This window comes from Geotrypetes seraphini, chromosome 11 (genome assembly GCF_902459505.1).
Source record: "Geotrypetes seraphini chromosome 11, aGeoSer1.1, whole genome shotgun sequence".
In the NCBI taxonomy this organism is placed as follows: domain Eukaryota; kingdom Metazoa; phylum Chordata; class Amphibia; order Gymnophiona; family Dermophiidae; genus Geotrypetes; species Geotrypetes seraphini.
The window spans coordinates 118,791,650-118,817,990 of NC_047094.1; the positions used below are offsets into that span (position 1 = coordinate 118,791,650).

At 44.9% G+C, this 26,341-nt stretch overlaps 1 protein-coding gene across 3 annotated transcripts in view; it reads left to right on the forward strand.

The window, feature by feature from the left end:
• Nucleotides 1-4,537: 4,537 nt before the first annotated feature.
• Nucleotides 4,538-26,341, forward strand: part of PCIF1 (PDX1 C-terminal inhibiting factor 1) — a 104,529-nt gene continuing 82,725 nt past the window's right edge. For 2 of the 3 annotated variants that reach the window (XR_004536468.1, XM_033914503.1), the window contains exons 1-2: nucleotides 4,538-4,661; nucleotides 12,873-13,011. Coding sequence is in view for 2 of the 3 variants with exons in the window: in XM_033914503.1 (XP_033770394.1) it covers nucleotides 12,888-13,011 (124 nt within the window). In the remaining variant the exon portion in view is untranslated. Of the gene's footprint in view, nucleotides 4,662-4,960; nucleotides 5,365-12,872; nucleotides 13,012-26,341 lie in introns of those variants that run through there. The other variant, XM_033914504.1, reaches the window with a different exon arrangement.

Genomic DNA, 26,341 nt, shown 5'->3' on the forward strand with positions numbered 1-26,341 from the left:
GCAGGAAATTTCTGTGAACCAGCACTGGTCCATGGACCGGTGGTTGAAGAACACTGGTTTAGCCCTCTTAACTTGGAGCTGCTCTGTCACCATCAAATTAAATGACAGGATTCCTCCACTAGGTGTTAGTAGGTAGCTTTGAACTTCACCAATTGAACAAAATACATTTCCTTGAAAATCAATGCTTTCTCCAATAACCTTTTCTCCTCCCCCTCCCCAATTAACGTCAAAAGCATCAAACAAAAAGTACTGGTATATATACACACAAGGAGGTGCTGAAAGGTTCTCAGCCCAACCAACCAATTTCCTAAATTTTGAACACTTTTTTGCCACTGTAGGTGAAAAGAGTGCTATCTTATTTCGTTGAGTGCCAATCTGCAGAAATGAAATGCTCTATTTTGACATTGTTTCTGATCATTGATTGAACCAGATCCATGTCTTCTTGGTTGGGCTGAGAACTTTTCAATACCCACTCATAATGATTTCCCCACCTTTGCCTCTATAATTCACTCTAGATCAGGGGTGTCAAAGTCCCTCCTCGAGGGCCGGAATCCAGTCGGGTTTTCAGGATTTCCCCAATGAATATGTATGAGATCTATTAGCATACAATGAAAGCAGTGCATGCAAATAGATATTGGGGAAATCCTGAAAACCCGACTGGATTCCGGCTCTCGAGGACCTGGTGGTCCCAGTACTCGTATACCTTTATTTTAAAATGTATTTTGGGGGAAAACCTCCCCCTCCACTTAAACTAGAGATTCCCAGATTGTGGGTCATCAACAAAACCATATGTGGGGTCATAACCTGGGCAAGTGCTCCATAGGGCATTGCTGTCCTGCTCCATCTGAGGATTGGGCACCTTCTGTAGCCACGCAAATTAGGGTCACTGCTGCAAAAAAATATATAAAGCCATAATGATAACCGTGGGCAATAAAGTGTTTATACTTGTTCCAGAGTAGGATAGTACTATGCAAATAGACCTCCATAGTGTGACATACATACAAAAAAATAAAAATTAGTAAGAGTACGGTAGATCACTGCAGAACAAATATTCATCTTTCAAATCAGATTTTTTAAATGTATGAAATAAAATACCACAGGACAATAAAGCCAAACATTTATTATTTAAGATCCCCTTTTTATCAAACCATTAGGGTTTTTTTAATCATCGGTTGCTGCGGTGAAAGCTCTGACGCGCATAGGAATTCTATGAGTGTCAAAGCTTTTACTGCAGCGACTGGCAATAAAAAACCCCCTAATGTGGCTTGATAAAAGGGGGCCTAAAAACATTTATATTTCATAAGCCACTAGAGGTCATAGGCTAGTGTAATAAAACATATGAAACACTTAATACACAACATGTAAATAATGAAGAGAATATCACGCCAAGTATACCCCCCTCCTTTACAAAGCCATGCATTTTTAGCGCCAGCCGCAGCAGTAACAGCTCAGTCGCTCATAGGAACTGTTACTGCAGCGGCCAGCATGAAAACGCTAGCATGGCGTTGTAAAAGAGGGGGATAATGATTGAAGATGACATGTTTAGGTGAAAATATTTATGGACAATAACTGAAAGCATTTTCTTGTGGAAATTTTTAAACCTATGATTGTTATGCACCAAAAAGGTCTTCCTTATTCACCTGAGTGTTGAGGTTTTTCTTCCTAAAGCTAAAATATTTTTAATGCAATATTCTTTATTATTTGTGTGTAATTTATACATCCCATTAAGCCTTCTTTAGGAATATTTGAAATATACAACATATGTATAGACGCCTAACCACCCCGATTCTCTAACCAGCCTCCATGTCACAGGTGCTGGTTAGAGAATCGCATTGCTGTTAAGATGATCGAGGCAATGGAATCTCCCAGCCTCGATCAGCTCAGCGGCGGCAGCAGGACATCCCCCAACTACGAAGTCGGAACCCTCCATCCTGAAGATCAACAGCAGGAGGGATGCCCAGTCCCTCCTGCCGGAACCCCCCCTAACGAATCAGAGTCTTAGGCCACTCCAAGTGCATCTCAGAATGCACTGGGAGGGAGGCCTAAGATTCCACTTGGCCCAGACACCTAAGGCCTCTCCCATCAGAGCAGGGGTCCCTGTGACTGGCACAGAGGCTGGTGGAAGGAAAACAGGCAGAGACTTTTTAACTTCCCTACAAATTCCAGGGAAAATGTATCCTCCGTGGTAGGAGCCAACCTCTGCACATCAGTTTTGGAGTGTTTGAATGATTTACGAGGTTTATCGCTAAAGATGTGCTTGCATTTCGCCGAAACGTCGCCAGCGCACTCCTCAGGGCCCCCAGACACCATTTTTGCAGAAGTTGGTGCACAAGGTGCTTGAAGACCCTGCTTGGAGGTTGAAGGTACCGAATCTGGGCAAGCCTCACACCCCTTGTGGGCTGCAGTGCACGGGGAATACAACTGCACCTCCGACAGCATCCACCACAAATGAAGCATGAATACATCCCATGCTGCCCTGGGGGGGGGGGGGGGCATCTATGTAGTTTTCTTGCAAAAATGAAGTTTAAATTCAAATTGGGAAAAATCCAAGATGGCTGTTGCGGGTGCCGATTTTGACTAAAAATAGCCCTGGAAAACCAAAGGAACCCTCAAAAAACGGCGGTTGGGATTTTAGAGATGGGGAGGGGTGGGGCATGCAGGGAAACCACCCAAAAACCCCTTTTTAAGACTCCCAATATTGATGGTTCAAGCTGTCAGCCTGTACTCACTGTGACATGTGCTGAATGGAAAACACTGCAGAGAGAAGAAACAGCTTACAGGAAGATCCTCTGCCTCAAAGAACTGGAAATCTGGATTTCAAATCTTCTGACTGCCTCACCGGCCTGACCTCCGCCACCCTCGGACATGCCGTGCAGACGCCTGGCGGAGGAATGCAGTCTGGCTTTGATCCCGGTCGCGCCTTCACAGAACCGCTACCCACTGGCGGATGAACCTGGAGTGAGCAAGCTCCCAAGGGAATGATTCCTGAGCTCTCATCTGATGTGTAGACTGTCCAGGGGGCTTACTGACAAGCAGGGAACCCCTAGAAGAAGACTTTTTCCAAAGGTCTGTGATCTCCCACACTCAAGGATGTCCCCGCAGGGAAGCTCCACAGCATGAGAGCAAAAACTGTGAATGCAAAATACTGAAATTATGTGAAATTAAACACGAACAAACAAGATAAGCTCCTACAGCCTAGCTTGTAGGAAGGAAGAATGAGGATCAGGCACAGTGATGAGGATGAGGGTGGGGTTTAAGTCTCTGAAGTTTGAGGCTTCCTACAAGGTCCTGGTGGGTAGATGGAAATAACCCACTGGCCCAGAAATAGCTAAGAAGAAAAAATTAAAAAATTTAAATTGAATCAAGTTGGGCAGACTGGATGGACCATTCGGGTCTTTATCTGCCGTCATCTACTATGTCACTATGTTATCTTACTATGTCTCGGAATACAGTGGGATTGTACAAGAAGAAAGATTTTACAAGAGATCAGCTGGACTCCTCAACTGACACCCTTTACCTTATAAAAATTTCCTGGAACAAGGGAATTCTTGTAAGGTTGGGGGTATGGGCTGGGGGTAAGATTACCAGGTTTTTAGTTAAAAAAAAAAAAAAAAAGAGATGACATGTGGCTTCATCCCCACATAAACCTTGTCTCTTCAGAGCCACATCTGGAGGGTCTCTGTGCATATAATGTGATGATTTCACGTGCACATCGTGTCAAATCTGCGCGCAGACCCTCCAGATGGGGCCCTGAAGCAATGAGGTTTTCAAAAGCCGGACAAACTGCTGGGTTTTGAAAACCCATCCGGACAACTCAGACAGTCCTCTAAAAAGAGGACATGTCCGGGTAAATCCAGACATCTGGTAACTCTAGCCGGGGAAGCCAGCCCGAGTTTTATTTAGCGGCTGAAATGGCCCCCCTTAAACCTCCCAGTCCTTCCACTATTACCCTCTGAAAAAATTCCACAATTGCTCAAGAAACCCTAGCATCTCCTCAAAACAAACACACACACATGCTGGCCCAAAATTTCATGATAGCCCTATCCACCCCTTTAAGCAAAAACACCAAGTTACCCAGTTCCATGCTGGAGATTCTAAGCTAGTCCTGAATTTTTGGCTATACTCCATTCTGGCGCAATGGACAGAATCAGGCACTACAAATCTGACACTGCTCTGGGATGCAAATTTAAAACCATGACTATCCCCTAATCTCCAGGCTGGAGCTGGGTAATCTGGCACCCCCTCTTCTCCCTCCCTAAAAAAATTCCCGATTTCTTGTGTGCTCCCCCACCCCCCACCGGGTTTCCATATGGCTCCAGAAAAAGGAGGACGGATTGAGACATCCGGGTTGAAAGCAATGGAAGTAAAACCCGGATGTTTCAATTCGTCCTTCTTATTCTGGAGCCAAATGGTACCACCCCTCCCCCCCAAAAAAAAGGCCCAGATGATCTAACAAGCCTTGGCCTAGGTAAGACCCGGATGGAGGCAAAACCCTCCCGATTTCCGCGACGTCCTCCTCCTCTCGGCCACCGTCCTCCAAGATGGCGGGCGCCTGACCCCTAACGCGGCGACGCACCGCTAGGGGTCAGGGGCCGCCATTTTGAAAGATGGTGGCGGCGAGAGAGAGCGCCGCCGAGATCGCTTCCCGCTCCCCGGACCAGGTACAGGGCAGGTCCGAGGGAGGTTTGGCCGCGATCGGAGGCCGGAGAGGCCGAGCCCCCCCCCCCGCTCCGGAGCGTCCGGACCGGGGACGTCCTAGCCAGACAGGCACCCCAGGGGGGCGGGGAGGTGCCTGGGTTGTGATTTAGCGGGAGCGGGGATGGGGATCCGGGGCTCACAGAGAAACTTTTTTTGGCCGGGGGGGGGGCGGTTCCGGGGTTTGCTGGGTCCCCCCCCCCCCCCCCCTTTGCTGGCAGACGAATGCGCGGCGGCTGCTCCTCGGCAGCGTTTTGTGGTGGTTTTTGTTTTTTGTCCGCCCCCCTCAGCGCAGTTCCCTCCCTCGTCTCTTAAGTGGCGGGAGAAAAGCCGGCGCCTGATTGGCCGCTCGCTCTGCCTGTGCCCCCGCGCGCCCGCCCTCCCTGTGGGGCCCGTCCCCGGCTTTCCCGCAGTCGTGTCGACGTCGGCCGTTGCCCCGGAACCCCTTGGTGGTGGCGGAGGCCGAGCGAAGCGTATTGCCCGGGCCGTGGCCTCTTTGCTTCCTCCTCCTGCAGTGAGCATGCCACCCGTGACGGCAGCCAACCCGGCGACCATGGCGTCTGGCGGACGGACCGGGCTTCAGCTGGGCCGGGGGCCTCCGAACGGAGCTTAGAGTCAGTGGTGGCAATTGAGGAAAGGAAAAAAAGTTTCTTAAATGCTCCCTTCCTAGTAAGTATCTATCCCGGGGCCAGGGTTTCAGCAGCGGTGTTTACTTGTTACAGCCAGTGCATTTGATTTTACACTGCTTTAATAGGGGAAGTAATAGAGGCACGCTTAAATAAATGTATATCTTCAGCTTCCTTTGATCTATTTCTTGTTAATAAGTTATACCCTCACTTCTTGCATTCTATAATTCACTGACTATCCAGTTTTATTTTGTAATTCACTTTAGCCAGTATTTCGCTTTATTCTGTATTCCGCTTTATTCTGTAACTCGCTTTATTATGCAATTTGCCTTATTGTCCAGCTCTATCCTAAAATTTGCAGATTGTCCAGCTTTATTCCTTGGGTTGCATACAAGAGACCTATACTACATACCTAAGATTCATATTTTCCTTTGATCTATTTCTTGTTAATAAGTTATACCCTCACTTCTTGCATTCTATAATTCACCGACTATCCAGTTTTATTTTGTAATTCACTTTAGCCAGTATTCCGCTTTATTCTGTAACTCGCTTTATTATGCAATTTGCCTTATTGTCCAGCTCTATCCTAAAATTTGCAGATTGTCCAGCTTTATTCCTTGGGTTGCATACAAGAGACCTATACTACATACCTAAGATTCATATTTTCCTTTGATCTATTTCTTGTTAATAAGTTATACCCTCACTTCTTGCATTCTATAATTCGTTGACTGTCCAGTTTTATTTTGTAATTCACTTTAGCCAGTATTTCGCTTTATTCTGTATTCCGCTTTATTCTGTAACTCGCTTTATTATGCAATTTGCCTTATTGTCCAGCTCTATCCTAAAATTTGCAGATTGTCCAGCTTTATTCCTTGGGTTGCATACAAGAGACCTATACTACATACCTAAGATTCATATTTTCCTTTGATCTATTTCTTGTTAATAAGTTATACCCTCACTTCTTGCATTCTATAATTCACTGACTGTCCAGTTTTATTTTGTAATTAACTTTAGCCAGTAATCCGCTTTATTCTGTATTCCGCTTTATTCTGTAACTCGCTTTATTATGCAATTTGCCTTATTGTCCAGCTCTATCCTAAAATTTGCAGATTGTCCAGCTTTATTCCTTGGGTTGCATACAAGAGACCCTACATACCTAAGATTCATATTTTCCTTTGATCTATTTCTTGTTAATAAGTTATACCCTCACTTCTTGCATTCTATAATTCACTGACTATCCAGTTTTATTTTGTAATTCACTTTAGCCAGTATTTCGCTTTATTCTGTATTCCGCTTTATTCTGTAACTCGCTTTATTATGCAATTTGCCTTATTGTCCAGCTCTATCCTAAAATTTGCAGATTGTCCAGCTTTATTCCTTGGGTTGCATACAAGAGACCTATACTACATACCTAAGATTCATATTTTCCTTTGATCTATTTCTTGTTAATAAGTTATACCCTCACTTCTTGCATTCTATAATTCACCGACTATCCAGTTTTATTTTGTAATTCACTTTAGCCAGTATTCCGCTTTATTCTGTAACTCGCTTTATTATGCAATTTGCCTTATTGTCCAGCTCTATCCTAAAATTTGCAGATTGTCCAGCTTTATTCCTTGGGTTGCATACAAGAGACCTATACTACATACCTAAGATTCATATTTTCCTTTGATCTATTTCTTGTTAATAAGTTATACCCTCACTTCTTGCATTCTATAATTCACTGACTGTCCAGTTTTATTTTGTAATTCACTTTAGCCAGTAATCCGCTTTATTCTGTAACTCGCTTTATTATGCAATTTGCCTTATTGTCCAGCTCTATCCTAAAATTTGCAGATTGTCCAGCTTTATTCCTTGGGTTGCATACAAGAGACCTATACTACATACCTAAGATTCATATTTTCCTTTGATCTATTTCTTGTTAATAAGTTATACCCTCACTTCTTGCATTCTATAATTCACCGACTATCCAGTTTTATTTTGTAATTCACTTTAGCCAGTATTCCGCTTTATTCTGTAACTCGCTTTATTATGCAATTTGCCTTATTGTCCAGCTCTATCCTAAAATTTGCAGATTGTCCAGCTTTATTCCTTGGGTTGCATACAAGAGACCTATACTACATACCTAAGATTCATATTTTCCTTTGATCTATTTCTTGTTAATAAGTTATACCCTCACTTCTTGCATTCTATAATTCGTTGACTGTCCAGTTTTATTTTGTAATTCACTTTAGCCAGTATTTCGCTTTATTCTGTATTCCGCTTTATTCTGTAACTCGCTTTATTATGCAATTTGCCTTATTGTCCAGCTCTATCCTAAAATTTGCAGATTGTCCAGCTTTATTCCTTGGGTTGCATACAAGAGACCTATACTACATACCTAAGATTCATATTTTCCTTTGATCTATTTCTTGTTAATAAGTTATACCCTCACTTCTTGCATTCTATAATTCACTGACTATCCAGTTTTATTTTGTAATTCACTTTAGCCAGTATTCCGCTTTATTCTGTAACTCGCTTTATTATGCAATTTGCCTTATTGTCCAGCTCTATCCTAAAATTTGCAGATTGTCCAGCTTTATTCCTTGGGTTGCATACAAGAGACCTATACTACATACCTAAGATTCATATTTTTCTTTGATCTATTTCTTGTTAATAAGTTATACCCTCACTTCTTGCATTCTATAATTCGTTGACTGTCCAGTTTTATTTTGTAATTCACTTTAGCCAGTATTTCGCTTTATTCTGTATTCCGCTTTATTCTGTAACTCGCTTTATTATGCAATTTGCCTTATTGTCCAGCTCTATCCTAAAATTTGCAGATTGTCCAGCTTTATTCCTTGGGTTGCATACAAGAGACCTATACTACATACCTAAGATTCATATTTTCCTTTGATCTATTTCTTGTTAATAAGTTATACCCTCACTTCTTGCATTCTATAATTCACTGACTGTCCAGTTTTATTTTGTAATTCACTTTAGCCAGTAATCCGCTTTATTCTGTAACTCGCTTTATTATGCAATTTGCCTTATTGTCCAGCTCTATCCTAAAATTTGCAGATTGTCCAGCTTTATTCCTTGGGTTGCATACAAGAGACCTATACTACATACCTAAGATTCATATTTTCCTTTGATCTATTTCTTGTTAATAAGTTATACCCTCACTTCTTGCATTCTATAATTCACTGACTGTCCAGTTTTATTTTGTAATTCACTTTAGCCAGTATTCCGCTTTATTCTGTAACTCGCTTTATTATGCAATTTGCCTTATTGTCCAGCTCTATCCTAAAATTTGCAGATTGTCCAGCTTTATTCCTTGGGTTGCATACAAGAGACCTATACTACATACCTAAGATTCATATTTTCCTTTGATCTATTTCTTGTTAATAAGTTATACCCTCACTTCTTGCATTCTATAATTCACTGACTGTCCAGTTTTATTTTGTAATTCACTTTAGCCAGTATTCCGCTTTATTCTGTAACTCGCTTTATTATGCAATTTGCCTTATTGTCCAGCTCTATCCTAAAATTTGCAGATTGTCCAGCTTTATTCCTTGGGTTGCATACAAGAGACCTATACTACATACCTAAGATTCATATTTTCCTTTGATCTATTTCTTGTTAATAAGTTATACCCTCACTTCTTGCATTCTATAATTCACTGACTATCCAGTTTTATTTTGTAATTCACTTTAGCCAGTATTTCGCTTTATTCTGTATTCCGCTTTATTCTGTAACTCGCTTTATTATGCAATTTGCCTTATTGTCCAGCTCTATCCTAAAATTTGCAGATTGTCCAGCTTTATTCCTTGGGTTGCATACAAGAGACCTATACTACATACCTAAGATTCATATTTTCCTTTGATCTATTTCTTGTTAATAAGTTATACCCTCACTTCTTGCATTCTATAATTCACTGACTATCCAGTTTTATTTTGTAATTCACTTTAGCCAGTATTCCGCTTTATTCTGTAACTCGCTTTATTATGCAATTTGCCTTATTGTCCAGCTCTATCCTAAAATTTGCAGATTGTCCAGCTTTATTCCTTGGGTTGCATACAAGAGACCTATACTACATACCTAAGATTCATATTTTCCTTTGATCTATTTCTTGTTAATAAGTTATACCCTCACTTCTTGCATTCTATAATTCACTGACTATCCAGTTTTATTTTGTAATTCACTTTAGCCAGTATTCCGCTTTATTCTGTAACTCGCTTTATTATGCAATTTGCCTTATTGTCCAGCTCTATCCTAAAATTTGCAGATTGTCCAGCTTTATTCCTTGGGTTGCATACAAGAGACCTATACTACATACCTAAGATTCATATTTTCCTTTGATGTATTTCTTGTTAATAAGTTATACCCTCACTTCTTGCATTCTATAATTCACTGACTGTCCAGTTTTATTTTGTAATTCACTTTAGCCAGTATTCCGCTTTATTCTGTAACTCGCTTTATTATGCAATTTGCCTTATTGTCCAGCTCTATCCTAAAATTTGCAGATTGTCCAGCTTTATTCCTTGGGTTGCATACAAGAGACCTATACTACATACCTAAGATTCATATTTTCCTTTGATCTATTTCTTGTTAATAAGTTATACCCTCACTTCTTGCATTCTATAATTCACTGACTATCCAGTTTTATTTTGTAATTCACTTTAGCCAGTATTCCGCTTTATTCTGTAACTCGCTTATTATGCAATTTGCCTTATTGTCCAGCTCTATCCTAAAATTTGCAAATTGTCCAGCTTTATTCCTTGGGTTGCATACAAGAGACCTATACTAATTACCTAAGATTCATATTTTCTTTTTATCTATTTCTTATGTAATAAGTTGTACCCTCACTTCTTGCATTCTGTAAATCGCTGATTGTCCAGCCTTCTTCGCTGTGAACCGCCTAGAAGTCATTGGACTATGGCGGTATAGAAAAATAAAGTTATTATTATTAGGCACATGCATAGTAGGTTGCTCCTTTCCGTTGTTCCGGGATGTGTTGTAAAAGTGGGCCCCTAGGCATTCGACAACTCTGCCTGCTGCTAAATCCACCTCTTGCTCTCTCACCCCCAATCTGCAGTTTTCTCTCTTCACCCCAAACCTTCCCATAGTGCTGCTTTCTCCATTTTCCTTGTTTATAAGCTTTCCCAAAATGTACTGCTCTCTTTCTTGCCTACCCTCCTACCGTGGGGAATGCTAGAGATCATTTGTCATCTATGGCAGTGTTCTTCAAACTTTTGTCACCTATGGACCGGTGGAAATACATAATGGTTAACCACAAAATTAAACAACAGAAACCACACTCATTCATTCCTACCAGAAAACAGATCACCCCATGTAAATACAGGACCAAAAACTAAGTGCTTCTTTTACAAAGTCATGCTAGGGCCTTAACGCGGTAGATTTTTGTCTAGTGCGTGCTAATCCGGTGTGTGCGTTAAAAATGCTAGTGCACCTTTGTAAAAGGAGCCCCAAAAGTACTAATATATACAAAAAAATCCTAAGATGCAAGACTCTGCATGCAGTACACCTCCCAGAGAAATAGAAACAAATGCATTTCTTCCTGAACAGTGCAAAATACAGACAGCAGATGTAAATTCTCAAAATTGACACAATTCAATTACTAAATTCAAAACTAAAATCATTTCCCCTACCTTTGTTGTCTCCCTCCCTCCATGCTGTGCCTTACTCTATGGCTTGCTCCCGCCTGGCCATTTTATGTCACCCCCAGTGTTATCTTCGGGCCGGCTCCCTCTTCCTTACAGACGCAGCGGCTCCTTCCGTGTCCTGCGCCTCATCTGGAAGCCTTCCCTCTGAAGAGCTTTCGGTTCAGGCGCAGGACGCGTGTAGGAGCCGCTGCCTGTGGCTTTGTGCATTGAGGAAGAGGAAGCCGGCCTGAAGATAACGCCACATCGATCGCACCGCGGACTGGCGGCTGAAGAACACTTTCTTGGGCCCAATGCACATGTGGCCCTGCGGACCGGCAGGAAATTTCCGCGGATCGACACTGGTCTGTGGACCGGCGGTTGATAAATACTGATCTATGGCGTTGTGGAAGGATACAAAATGGGCAGACTGCATGAGCTTTGCAGTCGTCGTATTCTGAGCTGCTGTGTTCCCTCTCCTCCTACTCCTATTATCCCTTTTTCGTCCCTTTCTCTACCTCCAGCTATACTTTCCATCTCTTTCTTCCCCATACCATTATTCTTTATCCATCTGCCAACTAGTACTGTTGTCCATTCTTCTATCTTCCTTTTTCCTCTGGGAATGCTGTTTTAGTAGCTTCTATTTCCTTAGTAGTATTGCTTTCCCCCATACCATTGTGCCATGTCCTTCCATATCACTGTTACTGCCATTCTTTTTTCACCTTCTCCCATGATTCTCTCCTATTTGCTATTCATTGCCAATTCTTCATGTTCTCTCTTCTGTTGGAGGCACAAGGGGAAGTGAAGGAGGAGAGAGAGCACAATTAAAGAGTAAGAAGACAAGGGGTTGTCTTAGGAAACAGAAGAGTAGGAGTGTGGACACAGTGTTAAAAGTTGATAATGGTGGCAGCCTCTCTCTCGTTTTTCCCCCTGCTCTTCATCATTCTCAATATGCTCTCCTTTCTTTCTCCTACTTCCTCTTTTCTTACACATGCAATCATGAGTCACTCTTCTACTTTGTTCTCACCTTTTCTCATACTTTCTCATTTATCGCTCCTGTTACTACTGACCATCCACCTCTTGGATCTCTTTTGTAGCCTTTCTCCTATGCTATGTCCTCTGTATACAACTACATGAAGATATGGGTGTTTTACAACTCGCTCAACTGAGCATGTGGAACTGGAAGAGAGCAAGAGGGGAAGCAAAGAAGGAAGGGATGGATGAAATGATGCAAGCTAGAATGGAAGAAAAGAAGCAGATTTGAGATAAGGGAACAGAAGGAATGAGTAAAGAGAAGTCTGGGCTAGTGGAGAAGGAAGAGGGGAAAAAAAGAGAAGGACTAATTTATATTTGGGGAAGAGAGAGACCGTTCTATATCTCTGACCTTATTTTTTGCTAAAGAAATGCAGTGGAGCAGTGTAGTGAAAAGACTGATCCCTATTTATCTCACATATTTGGACAGTTCATCTGCCTGTTGGTCTCGAGGCTTTGCACACAACATCTGACTTCTCTGAGTTGAGTGATAAGCTCATGCTAAGAAAATGACATATATTTTGCATGTCATCTTGAAATTGATAGATGGACATATGTCCATAAAGAAGTGGCTTTTGGCTATTTCACAGTGAGCCCAGTCTTATATCCTAGGCCAGTTAATTCACATCCACTCAATGGACCAGATTCAGATTCCATAAGGGGCTTTGTCTTGGTCACTATGAACTTCCAAAATTTGTGCGTAGTAACACTCTGCTTAATTATTACAAGTAAACCCAGGTGATAGGATTTCATTTTATTCTGTGTTTAAGTTCCACGGTAAACTTTATATAGGTGGCATGCATTTATTTTCCCAAAGGCTTTCACTGGGGAGAAGATAGAAATTAGCATACATTTTTCTCATTTGTATTTCCTTGAGGTCTGATGTGCAGTGATGGCCAATGAGAATCATGGCAGCCCAAGGGAAGAAACCCCCCTGATGATTCATTCCCCTGGCACTTCTAGCCAGAGCCAGCCAACGTCGCCAAAACCTGTCCGGCTGGTGCAAGACCTACCAGGTAAGAAGAGGCTAGTGGCCACATGTAGTAGAAATAAACTGGGAAGAACATGTGAGGTTATGATGCAACCACAGTCCTCAAGGACCTCAACCCAGCTGAATATTATCCCAGGACAAGCAGGCAGCATATTCTTAACGCATGGGTGACGTCACCGACGGAGCCCTGGTACGGACACTTTTAACTAGAAAGTTCTAGTTGGCCGCACCGCGCATGCGCGGGTGCCTTCCCGCTCGACGGAGGAGAGCGTGGTCCCCAGTTTCTTCGTTTCCGCGGAGCGAAGAAGACGCATGTATTTTTCAATGGCCGTTGAAATATCGGATTTTGCCTTCCCGCTCGCGTTTTTGTCTTCCTTTTTCTTCTTTTACCTTCGGGTTTCTTTTTCGTTTTAAATTCCAAAAAAAACAAAAAAAACCCCAACTTTGTTTTCTCTTTATTTTTTGAACCGGCCCCGGCGGGGCCTGTTGTCACCATACAGGCCTCCGGTTTTGATTTTGCGGAGGCCGTGTTTCCCTTCATGCCCCCTCAGCCGGGCTTTAAGAAGTGCCAGCGGTGTGCACGCCCGATATCTCTCACTGACCCGCACAATTGGTGCCTACAGTGCCTGGGTCCAGAGCATCGGGCTGACACCTGCACCCGCTGTGCTACTCTTAAAAAACGTACATTAAAAAATAGACAGATCCAACAAAATATTCTTTTCGGCACCGGATCTGCCATGGAATCAGCCGCGCCGTCAATGGCATCGCAAAAGTCGGCACCGACTACTTAGACACCGCCTGATCCTTCCTCGGGGTCGCTGGCACCAGGTAAGCCGGCTAAGAAGCCTTCCACTTCCCTTGAGCGCCCTCCTGCCACACCGGTGACGCCGGTCCTCCCGGCATCACGCCGACCCCGCAAACGCTCCGCCCCGATTTCGGTGAGTGCCTCGTCATCGGCCTCCTCATCGCCGGGGCATGGAGCGGCACCTATGGTACCGAAAAAGAAAAAAGCGGTACCAGTGCCCCCTCTGGACGACCGCTTTGCGGCCATACTCCAAACCCAACTGCAGGAGCAACTACAACAACAACTCCAGCACTTGTTGCCCACACTGTTGGCCCCACTCCTTTCGGTGCCAGACCGGCCCGAGCCTCGCACCACACCACCGGTGTCGACACCATCGGTACCGTTGAACACCTCCATGCCGGTACTCGCGGCTGAACCACTTCATCCTCCGGTGCAACCACGCTCTGATGCCGACCCTCCCCGACATCGAGACCGACACCAGTCCCCCCGAGACCAGGACCGGCACCGATCTTCCTCCCCCGGTACCGTCTCTATGCGCTCTGGCAAATCCCTCTCTAAGACTCGCCATACTGAGCCATCCGCACCACCGTCCCGTCCCGCGCATACCGACGTCAGGGACCCGGACTTATGGGAAGAATCCCCACCCGGTACCGAGGATGAGGCTTCATCAACGGACGAGGAACCATCGATGGTCGATACCAGTTCCAAACCTGAACAGTCCTCATTCACAAAATTTCTATGAGAAATGTCGGCAGCTCTGTCTATCCCTTTGGAGTCCGACTCTAAGAAGTCCCAGGCTTTCCTTGACGCCCTGGACTTCGAACAACCCCCCAAAGAATTTTTAAAGTTACCCGTCCACGACCTCTTACGGGAAACTTTTTACAAAAATTGGGAAAACCCTCTCACGATACCGGGTGCACCTCAAAAACTGGATAGTTTATATAGGGTCATTCCTATGCCGGGGTTCGACAAACCTCAACTACCCCATGAATCCCTTCTAGTGGAGTCCACTTTAAAGAAAACCCAGGGCTCCAGTGTTTATGCCTCTACTCCTCCTGGCAGAGAGGGCAGAACGATGGATAAATTTGGCAAGCGCCTTTATCAGAATTCCATGCTTGCCAACAGAGCTAATAATTACAACTTCCACTTCTCCTTCTATATGAAGCATTTGGTGCAACAACTCTCCTCCTTCCAAAAGTACATCCCTAAACGCAAGGTCCCGGTTTTTCAACAATAACTTTCCAGTTTGCTCCAACTCAGGAAATTTATGGTGCGCTCCATTTATGACTCTTTTGAGCTGACCTCTCGAGCATCTGCCATGGCTGTTGCCATGAGGTGCTTGGCCTGGCTGAGAGTTTCTGACCTCGATATTAATCACCAAGACCGCCTAGTCAACGCACCTTGTCTTGGTGATGAACTCTTTGGGGAGTCCCTGGACTCAACTACCCAGAAACTCTCGGCACACGAGACCAGGTGGGATACCCTGATCAAACCTAAGAAGAAAACTCCTCCTGCTCGCCCCTACAAACAGCAGTCTTCCTATCAACGCAGGTTCTCGGCCAGACCTCTCAACCCGCCTCAACAACAACAGTCTCGCCGGCCTCGTCAGCAGCACCAGACTCAGGCACGTTCACAATCTCACCCACCGACCAAGCCTCTCCCGCAGTCAAAACCATCTTAGCCCTTTTGACTCTTTTCTCCAGGGCATAGCCAGTCTCCCACCATCCTTGCCTCTTCCTCAGCCGATAGGAGGACGTCTTCAACTCTTCCTCAACCGTTGGGAGGTCATCACATCAGACCTGTGGGTCCTCAACATCATTCGCCACGGCTACTCTCTCAATTTCCAGACTCTTCCACCGGACAATCCTCCCATAGAGTCTGTTTCTCACTCCTCTCAATCCCCCCTCCTCCTGAGGGAGGTCCAATCCCTCCTTCTTCTCAATGCCATTGAAGAGGTACCCCCAGACCAAAGGGGTCGGGGATTCTACTCCCGCTACTTCCTGGTTCCCAAGAAGACAGGAGACCTCCGTCCCATCCTCGATCTCCGGAACCTCAACAAGTGTCTGGTCAAGGAAAAGTTCAGAATGCTCTCCCTTGCCACGCTTTACCCGCTTCTCTCTCAACACGACTGGCTATGTTCCCTAGACCTCAAAGAGGCCTACACCCACATTCCAATCCATCTGACTTCACGTCGCTACCTCCGATTTCAGGTACAGCACCGCCACTATCAGTACAAAGTGCTACCCTTTGGCCTCGCATCATCACCCAGGGTGTTCACCAAGTGCCTTATTGTGGTGGCGGCCTTCCTCAGGTCTCACAACCTCCAGGTGTTCCCGTACTTGGACGATTGGTTGGTGAAAGCTCCTACGTCTCCGCTTGTGCTGCAAGCCACACAACACACCATCTCTTTCCTCCATCTCCTGGGGTTCGAGATCAACTACCCCAAGTCGCATCTGCTTCCCACACAGCGACTTCAATTCATTGGAGCAGTTCTGGACACCACTCTGATGCGGGCGTTTCTTCCCGCCGACCTACAACGGACCCTGCTCCATCTCTGTCGTCAGGTGCTCCTTCATCACTCCATCCCAGCTCGGCAGATGATGGTCCTCCTAGGCCACATGGCCTCGATGGTCCATGTACTTCTTCTGGCACGACTCCACCTCAGGACACCTCAGTGGACTCTAGCCAACCAATGGTCACAGACCTCGGATCCTCTTTCTCATCCCATCTCTGTGACATCGTCTCTTCAGCAATCTCTTCAATGGTGGTTGAACTCCTCAAATCTTTCCAGGGGTCTACTCTTTCATCTGCCCCCTCACTCCATGACCATCACCACGGATGCCTCCCCCTATGCGTGGGGAGCTCACCTGGGAGATCTTCGCACTCAGGGTCTCTGGACCCCTCAGGAGCGTCTACATCACATCAATTTCCTGGAACTCAGAGCCATGTTCTATGCTCTCAAAGCCTTCCAGCACCTTCTCTACCCTCAGGTCCTTCTTCTGTGCACAGACAACCAGGTCGCCATGTACTACATAAACAAGCAAGGTGGCACCGGATCTCCCCTCTGTCAGGAGGCCATCTGCATCTGGTCCTGGGCCACGGCCCACAGTCTCTTCCTCAAGGCTGTATATATCCAGGGCGAACAGAACTCCCTGGCCGACAATCTCAGCCGCATCCTTCAATCTCACGAGTGGACTCTGGATCCTCCCACACTCCGCTCCATCTTTGCGCGCTGGGGCACTCCGCAAGTGGACCTCTTTGCAGCTCCTCACAACCATCAGCTGCCCCAGTTCTGTTCCAGACTCTTCTCTCCTCACCGTCTGGCCCCGGATGCGTTCCTGCTCGACTGGACGGATCGGTTCCTCTATGCCTTTCCTCCACTACCTCTGATGTTGCGGACATTGTTCAAACTCCGCAGGGACAGAGCCACCATGATTCTCATCGCTCCTCGGTGGCCTCGCCAACACTGGTTCTCCCTCCTGCTCCAGCTCAGCTCCAGGGAACCCATTCCTCTTCCTGTGTTTCCTACTCTACATACACAGCAGCATCAGTCTCTACTGCATCCCAATCTGTCCTCGCTCCACCTGACAGCTTGGTTTCTCTCGGGCTGACCTCTCCAGAGAACCTGTCTCAGCCTGTCCGTCGTATTTTGGATGCCTCCAGGAAACCGGCCACCCTCCAATGTTACCATCAGAAATGGACCCGGTTCTCCTCTTGGTGTCTACTTCATCATCACGATCCCGCCTCATTGGCGGTAGAAACTATACTGGACTATTTGCTTTCCCTCTCCGACGCTGGCCTCAAATCTACCTCAATCAGAGTCCACCTTAGTGCCATCACTGCGTTTCATGAGCCTATCCTCGGAAAACCTCTCACAGCTCATCCCCTGGATTCCCGGTTCATGAGAGGCCTCTTCAATGTCAAACCACCGCTGAAGCCTCCTCCAGTCGTCTGGGACCTGAACGTGGTTCTCTCAGCCCTCATGAAACCTCCATTTGAGCCTCTTGCCACAACTTCACTCAAATTTCTGACATGGAAGGTGCTTTTCCTCATTGCCATCACCTCTGCCAGGAGGGTTAGTGAGCTACATGCACTGGTCGCTGACCCACCTTTCACGGTTTTTCACCATGACAAGGTAGTTCTGCGTACCCATCCTAAATTTCTTCCCAAGGGGGTCTCGGACTTCCACCTCAACCAATCCATTGTGTTACCTGTCTTTTTCCCTAAGCCCCATTCTCATCCTGGGGAACAGGCATTACACACGCTGGACTGTAAGCGTGCCCTTGCATACTACCTTGACCGTACCAGGGCTCACCGCTCGTCCCCTCAGCTCTTTTTGTCCTTCGACCCTAACCGTCTAGGTCGCCCTGTCTCTAAACGGACGCTTTCTAACTGGCTTGCTGCCTGCATTGCGTTCTGTTATGCTCGGGCCGGTCTCTCACTGGAAGGTGCTGTCACGGCCCACAGGGTCAGAGCTATGGCTGCTTCTGTGGCTTTCCTCCGCTCCACGCCCATCGAGGAGATCTGCAAAGCTGCCACTTGGTCCTCAGTTCACACATTCACTTCTCACTAGTGTCTGGATGCCTTCTCCAGACGGGATGGGCACTTCGGCCAATCTGTGTTACAAAATTTGTTTTCCTAATGGCCAACCATCCCTCCTCCCTCTCTGTTAGCTTGGAGGTCACCCATGCGTTAAGAATATGCTGCCTGCTTGTCCTGGGATAAAGCACAGTTACTTACCGTAACAGGTGTTATCCAGGGACAGCAGGCAGATATTCTTACGACCCACCCTCCTCCCCGGGTTGGCTTCTTAGCTGGCTTATCTTAACTGGGGACCACGCTCTCCTCCGTCGAGCGGGAAGGCACCCGCGCATGCGCGGTGCGGCCAACTAGAACTTTGTAGTTAAAAGTGTCCGTACCAGGGCTCCGTTGGTGACGTCACCCATGCGTTAAGAATATCTGCCTGCTGTCCCTGGATAATACCTGTTACGGTAAGTAACTGTGCTTTCATGAGACCTATGGGCATACAACGGAAGCAGTACATGCAAATCAATGTCATGCATATTTGTTGAGGAAATCTTGAAAACCCGAATGGATTGTTGCCCACCTCTGAATAAGTGAATTGTACTGCTGTGTTATGTGTGTACTTGAAGGATTTTGTAAAACATGGAAGCTTACACATTGTGTGCTTTTCGAATGAGTGAGGGTATGCTAAATGATAACCTACAGTGTGCAACTGTGGTTCTAGTGCAACAGGCACATCATTCTGAAGCTTCAGGTAGCCAATCTATTCTCACAAGAATTTGTGTAGAGAGCCTCATTATAATTTTTTGCTCCGCCTTCTCTGGGCTGTCCTTCCAACTCCCCAGTTTCTCGCTACACACAAGATTGTAGGAGCCAGTCTCTTCTGCTCATGTTTATTTTTCCTTTCTTTTTGTTTTTTTGCTTTCTATCTGTTGAGGCTTTCGGTTTTGTAGAGGCTCCCAGTTCTGGGACATTTATGGCTGCAGGAGAGCTCAGACTCTGAGGTCAGAAGTCTGTAGCCAAGGGGCAGACTGCTTGGCAGTGCATCCACTTGGCCAGCCTGCACTAATTGGTCGGGAGCTCATGGATTGTTTCCTTGGGAGCAAGGCTCACCCCAGGTTCTGCCCTTAGTGGGCTTGAGCGCAGTCTGAGTGGCTTCATGGCAGTTTTATCCTGGATAGGGGCCGACAGCATTTCCTCCCCTAGCTCCATTCATGAGGTCCGCTGGGGGTTGTGGGGTCTGAGAGGCAATCCAAAGACAGGCAGTCCGATTTCCAGACTTGTTTGAGGCGGAAGTTCTCCCAGTAAAGTCAGCTCCCAGCACCTGCATGGCACAGCGAGTACAAGGTTGACAGTCTTAAACCTGAAGTGTGTGTGTGGGGAGTCCTGATTGTAGGAGCAATGGTCCCCTACAATCACTAAAATTTGACTTCTCAGGCCAAGATACTTTAGATTAATGTCAGATTTGTTCTGGATGGTGGCCCAAGGATCGTCCATGTTCTGCGCAGCATGTGATGAAGGGGATGGGAGGAGACAGGAGCCACTTGCTTAGCTTCCTCTAGTTTCCTTGGAGGTGTAAGATCTCAGACAACTCAAGTTCCAGGGCAAAAAGTCTGGCTGAAGCAGGGAAAAAACGATAATGCGTTCCCAGTGAAATGCAGCCATGCACCTGCTGCAAAACCCTAGAAAAGCAATGGAAGCAACTGCAGGGGCCCTCTGGACAAGATTTCCCCCCAGATTTCATTATGATATACGAAGCCTATTTGATCAACAGCGACTGCATGGAACCCTTGGGAGTTGTGGCGATGCTAGGTCATTCCTTCTAAGTGCAGTTAGGTCCGATGATTACATGGATAATGAATTTTAGTATGAGTGAGGGAGTTGTTCCGAAGTCACTGAAGATTTCTATGAATAAACCTTTGGTGAAAGATATGAAACTGGGAACAAGTGAGCATAAGAGCTATAGAGTAGACCAGTTGCATCCATGCCTGTTTTAGCAAAGATACTTGAAAAAGTGGTGTATATTCAACTTAATGAGTACATCTTAGATCAACACCAATATGCCTTTTGTTCGTATCAAGGCACTGAGACGTTGTTGGCATCTCTTATTGATGAGATTGGGCGTGGATTTGATCAGAGGAACGACTATATTATGATGTCTTTAGACATCTCTGCAGCTTTTTTTTTATTTTTTAATTTATGCTTTTACAATTTACAAATCAATCAATACTTGAAAGGAAATATAAGAATCCAATAGGAAAAACAAGTACCGGTACTAATTATATAATAATATAATAATAAACACATAGTGACTATGACTAAAGTCCACAGTTTGAGAGGAGAAGGAATCAGTCACTTCCAAGGGTAGTTGGATATAAGAAATAAAAAACTAAATTAATCAAATAACAGAGTGCAGTTGAAGTTATTTAACTAATGGCTTGCTTGGCTGATTCCATGGAGGTGTCTGGAATTCTTGTGGTTACTTTACCTTCAAGAAAAAACTGCAATTGATCGGGTTCATAAAAAATATATCTATTACTCTGATAAGTAATGCAGCATTTACAGGGGAAACATAATTGAAAGGTTGCCCCTAGGCTCAAAACAGACTGACGACAGGCCAAAAACTTCTTACTTCTGGCTTATAGAAATTTTGAATCCGTGAAATTCCACCTTGTCAGTCCTATAGAATAGACGAAGGATTGCTTCTTTATCTTGAAGAAAAACAAAAGTTACCAATAAAGTAGCTCTAGTCATTATTTCTTCTTGAGATATCTCCAGGATTCTCCTGGTGCTGCGTTCCCTTTGTCTTTATCCTCCTTTGGTAAATTTAGGTAATATATCTTTTGTAAGGGTGGCATATTTTCAGGGAATTTCAAAACGGTATTTAGAAAAGACAAATAATTCCCTAGGAGATTGAAATTTGGAAACAGGAAAGTTTAAAAATCTCAAGTTCAAATTCCTATTAGCGTTTTCCAGATTTTCAATTTTCCAAGCAAATAAAGCTTTATCCTTAAGTTGTAAATTAGTAGTAATCTTCTCATCTGCCACAGATTTCTCCAATTTGTCTATTCTAAGAGACTGTTGCTGGAGTTTCTCTTCAAAAGTTTTAAATTTACTATTAGAATTTTGTGTGGAAAGTACAATCTGGGAGCATACCTTGTGTAAAGTCTCCATAGCGCTCCATAGTGCCTCCATGTCAATCACCGCTGGTTTAATCAGGGGAGCAGGGGTAGCTATTCCGGGGGACTCCACCATGGGATCCATCTCCACCTTCCCCGCTTCCCGCTGACTTTCAGGTCCTCCGGTTTCCAATGCTAACTGTAAGGAAGTCAGCAAGCTGTAGTTTCCATCCGGGGTCAGGGGTGAGACCTGCAGCGTCGCCGGAGACATCAATTCCGGCGCTTCCTGTGCGTCTGAGGGCGTCCCCGACATCAACCCTGGACGCGGGGGAACTCCAGGCCCAAATGGGCTAAGCGAAACGTCGCCTTCCAGGACCGAGGTCTGCCCTCCTCAGTCAACGGATGCGCCCACTGCAACCGGAACAGCATATGATGTTATAGCTGCTTGCCGAGTCAGTGAAGTGAAAGAGGAGGCAGGAAGCACAGTCCTCTGTTTACCCCTGCGCTTAGGCATATCAGGTAAATTTTCTGATGAAAAAAGGTTGAGAAAATTGCCGAACGGAGCAGGAGCCATTTAATAGCTCGACTCACTCTGACGCCATCTTGGGTCCTTCTCCATCTCTGCAGCTTTTGATACCCTTGATCGTAACATCCTGTTAGAGCGGCTTTCAGCCTGTAGGGTGGGTGGGGTGGTTCATTCATTCATGGTTTAAATCCTTTCTTCATGATCGGAGACAGGAAGTTTGTGAACAGGAAATTATTTGTACAGAGAATAACAAAAACAGGAATTTCCAAGGCTCGTCTCTATCGGCAGTATTATTTAACTTGCATATTATACCAATACTAGTCTTTAAGCCGGTTATATTAACGGGTGCTAGAATAGATGTCTATCTGTCTGTGTTTCTTTTTCTCTCTCTCCTTGGCCGCTGTCTGTATCCTTCTGTCTCCTCCTCCCCCCCCCCCCCGAGCAAAGCTGTCTGCCCCCAGCACCCACCTCCCCCCCAAATGTCTCTTCATGGCCCTCTTCTGTCTTCCCATCCCAGAGCAAAGCTCTCTGTCCCCAGCACACCTCTCCCCAAAGCAGCCCCCTTTCCCTATCTCTCCATGGCCCCTTCTGTCTCCCCCCAGCACACCCCTCCCCCGAAAGCAGCCCCCTTTCCCTCTCCCTGTCTCTCCATGGCCCCTTCTGTCTTCCCCCCAGAGCAAAGCTGTTTGCCCCAAGCACACCCCTCCCCCTAAAGCAGCCCCCTTTTCCTCTCCTGCTGTCTCTCTCTCTGGCCCCCTTTCTCTGTCTGTCTTTCTGTTCCTCTCCCTGCCCCTGTGTCTTTCTTTCTTTCTGTCTCCCTCCCTCCCGCTGTCTGTCTGTCATTTTTCCCCATTTCCCTGTGCAGCAGCATTTCCATCCCACTTCCCTATGCAGCAGCAACAGCATTTCCCTCCTATCCCCCCTTTCCTGTGCAGAAACAGTAGCAGCATTTTCCCCCACCCCCTTTCCCTTCTCTTACCTTCTCTTCCCTGCTCCGTTCGGCCCCTCCCCCCTTCTTTTACTGCCGTTGTCCTGCTCCATCCGGCCTGCTCCTGACCCTCTCACCGCCGACAAACCTCGGAGCTCCAGCCGCGTAGGCAGCACTTTAAACACGCTGCTTCGCGGCCTTCTACTGCTGATTTCCTCTGCCGCGTCTGTCTCCGATGATGTTATCAGAGACGTGGCAGAGGAAATCGGCAGTAGAAGGGCACGAAGCAGCGTGTTTATAGTGCTGCCTACGCCGCTGGAGCTGGGAGGTTTGTGGAGGGTCAACGGCCGGAGCGGGGCTGCTGTCCACCACTCGGTTGCTGCCACTGGTGCTGCCTACGCCGCTAGAGCCGGGAGGTTAGGAGAGAGAGAGAGAGCACAGTCGCGCGCCTCCAGCCCCCGCATGTGCCCTGAGGTTTAGAATGTTGCCACATAAGCACACCTCAGGGTGCCAGCGCTCACGAATTTTCAAGAGCGCATGCGCCTCTAGCATTTTATTATTATTGATGTACATTGTTGCTTAGCCTTAATATGTCAACTAGGGTATATGCTGACGATCTGTTGCTTTTCCTTCCAAAGGAAGGATCAATGGCCTTGGCTATTGAGCTTTTGGATTTAGTTATGATTAAGGTTAAACAGTGGATGTGTGAAAATAGGCTTATGTTAAACGTTCAGAAGACAAAAGATATGCACTTGTCCAGAACCCCTACAGCCAGCCCGCTGTCATCAGTAAGAATTCTTGATACCGTGCTACAGTTGTCCTCAGAATTTTGGTATCTTGGGGTAATCGTCGATTCACAATTATCATTTAGGCAACATGTATTTGACATGATTGAGAAAGTGCATTTTAAATTGCATCTATTGAGTAAACTCTATCATTATCTGTCATGGGACAATTACAGGAACATACTCCAATCAATAGTACAATCAACATTTGATTACTGCAATATTGTACTGTTGAGTATTCCTCTGGTGGTGTTGAATTCTTTGCAGGTAACTCAGAACTCCTATTATTAGAGCCGGAATTTATCAATAGACTTTTGATACCTTACTCCTCTCCGTGTACTCTTCGATCTTCTAACCAAAACCTACTAACAATCCCGTCACTAAGGCATATTTTTTTTTTTTTTTTGTAAATCTTTATTCATTTTCAAATATTACAACAAGTGTATAATAGTCAATCATAAAAATTTTAACAAATCACTTGACAATCTTACTTATACTCCTTAAAATATATAAATATAAAAGAATCCCTTCCCACCCACCCATATATTAATAATAAACAATTATCAATTATTGTATTTCCCACTCCCACCCCCCCCTATATCTTATCTAATACTAAGGTGTTTAAGATGTCTGATCATTAGAATAAATAATCAATGGCCCCCAAATCTTTTTAAACTTATGATAATTTCCTTGTTGCATGGCAAGCACTCTCTCCATTTTGTAGATATGACATACTGAATTCCACCAAAAAGTATAATTAAGTTTAGTGTAATCTTTCCAATTTCCAGTAATCTGCTGAATGGCAACCCCTGTCAAAATTAATAAAAGTTTATTATTATTTGCAGAAATTGGGCTTTTGAATCTCATAGATGTACCAAATAATATAGTATCATATGAAAGGGCAACATGATTTTCTAACAATGAATTAATTTGGGACCAAATTAACTTCCAAAAGGCGTTTATATAGGGACAGAAAAATATTAAATGGTCTAATGTCCCAGCTTCTAAATCGCAATGCCAGCATCTATTGGACCTAGACCTATCCAACTTCTGTAAACGAACTGGGGTCTAAAAAGCTCTATGCAACAAAAAACACAAGTCTGTCTCATAGATGCTGCCCTTGTAGTTTTTATTCTCCAAGACCAAAAACGTGGCCATTGAGAGGCAGAAATTTGGTGCCCAAGCTCAATGCTCCAAATATCCCTAAGGACAGTTTTTTGTTTTTTATTCAAATACCCAGGCATATTAATACTATGAGAAATATCATATTTTCTGTCTCTGCTCGCTCTCTCTGGAAATCATCTCCGAATTACTTCAGAGAGATAACAACATTAGGTAAGTTCAAGTCTTCACTTAAAACTTTCCTTTTTAAAGATACTTTCCAAGTATGACTGTCCTTTTAAGGATGTTTTAAACTTTACTTAGTTCATCCTGTTTGGATCAATCTAGTGTTCCCCTGTCCTTCTGTCTTCTCCTGTTTTTCGTTCTTTCCTTTTCATCTTATTGTAGTTCTTCCCCTTCCTCTTGTGCTAGTTTAAGGTCAGTATTGTCATCATGTTTTGTGTTGTATTTTTTAACTGCTTTTGGCTATTTATCTGTATTCCCCTGTTTTTTATGTTCAACTGCTTTGAATTTTCTATAAGGTGGTATAACAAATTTTTAACAAACTTGGAAACTTGGCTTTATTGGCTTTATAGGATAGCATTCAGGATTAAATACAAACTCTTATTGTTGACCTGTTTAAGTGTGCAAGGACGTGCTCCATATTATTTGGTTGAATGTGTAGCCCCATATACTTCGCACCAAAACTGTGCAGCATGATTTATACCATTGATAAGGGAGCTTAGGTTGCAGACTGTTAGAGCTGGGACTTTTCATGCTTAGGACCAGAAGCGTAGAATAAACTTCCATTTTATATTAAACAGAGGTGTTTAGGTGTTTTTTTAAAAAACTATTGAAACACCATTTGTTCTGTATTATGTGTCCAACACTGGTCTCCATACCTGAAGAAGGATATAACACTGCTGGAGAAGGTGCATAGGCGAGCGATGAAGCTAGTAGAAGGTATGGAGAACTTGAGCTACAAGGATCGCCTCAGAAAACTGGGATTCTTTAGCACTCTCCAGACCAGTAGAGGTTAACTTTACGATTGGGTATATATCTAATCATGACCAGCAGGTGGAGACTGAAAACAAAACTTTGGGACAGTATATCCTAGCCCCTCCTCTCTATTTCCCCCAGTCTTCTTTCAGTCTCCAGCAGGTGTTGAGTGATCTGTACCCATCTCCCTTGGTAGGGCTGTTGGAATTTGTTTAGAGGTTTATTGTCCCTGTTTTTAGCCGGACGGAGCTTGGACGGACTCTGTTTGGGGGTTCGTCCGACCTCGGGGGTGTCAAACCCGGCGGGTCACGAGCGGGGTCCCTCCCCCCACTTCCTCCACCTCCCCATATTTTTTTAGAGGAGCCTCAGCAGTAAGCCTTGCCCCCTAAATCAAGCAAGGCATATTGCTTCGAGAGCCTGTGGAGTCTGTTCTGTAAAAAAAAAAAAAAAAAAAAAAAAAATCCTGAGGTAGTGCTGGTCTGGAGGGTTGTATCCCTTTAAGAACACTGTATTTTACTGTATTTTTTCAACTAACCGGCACTTTTTTTACAGCTAGGTCGCGTATGGA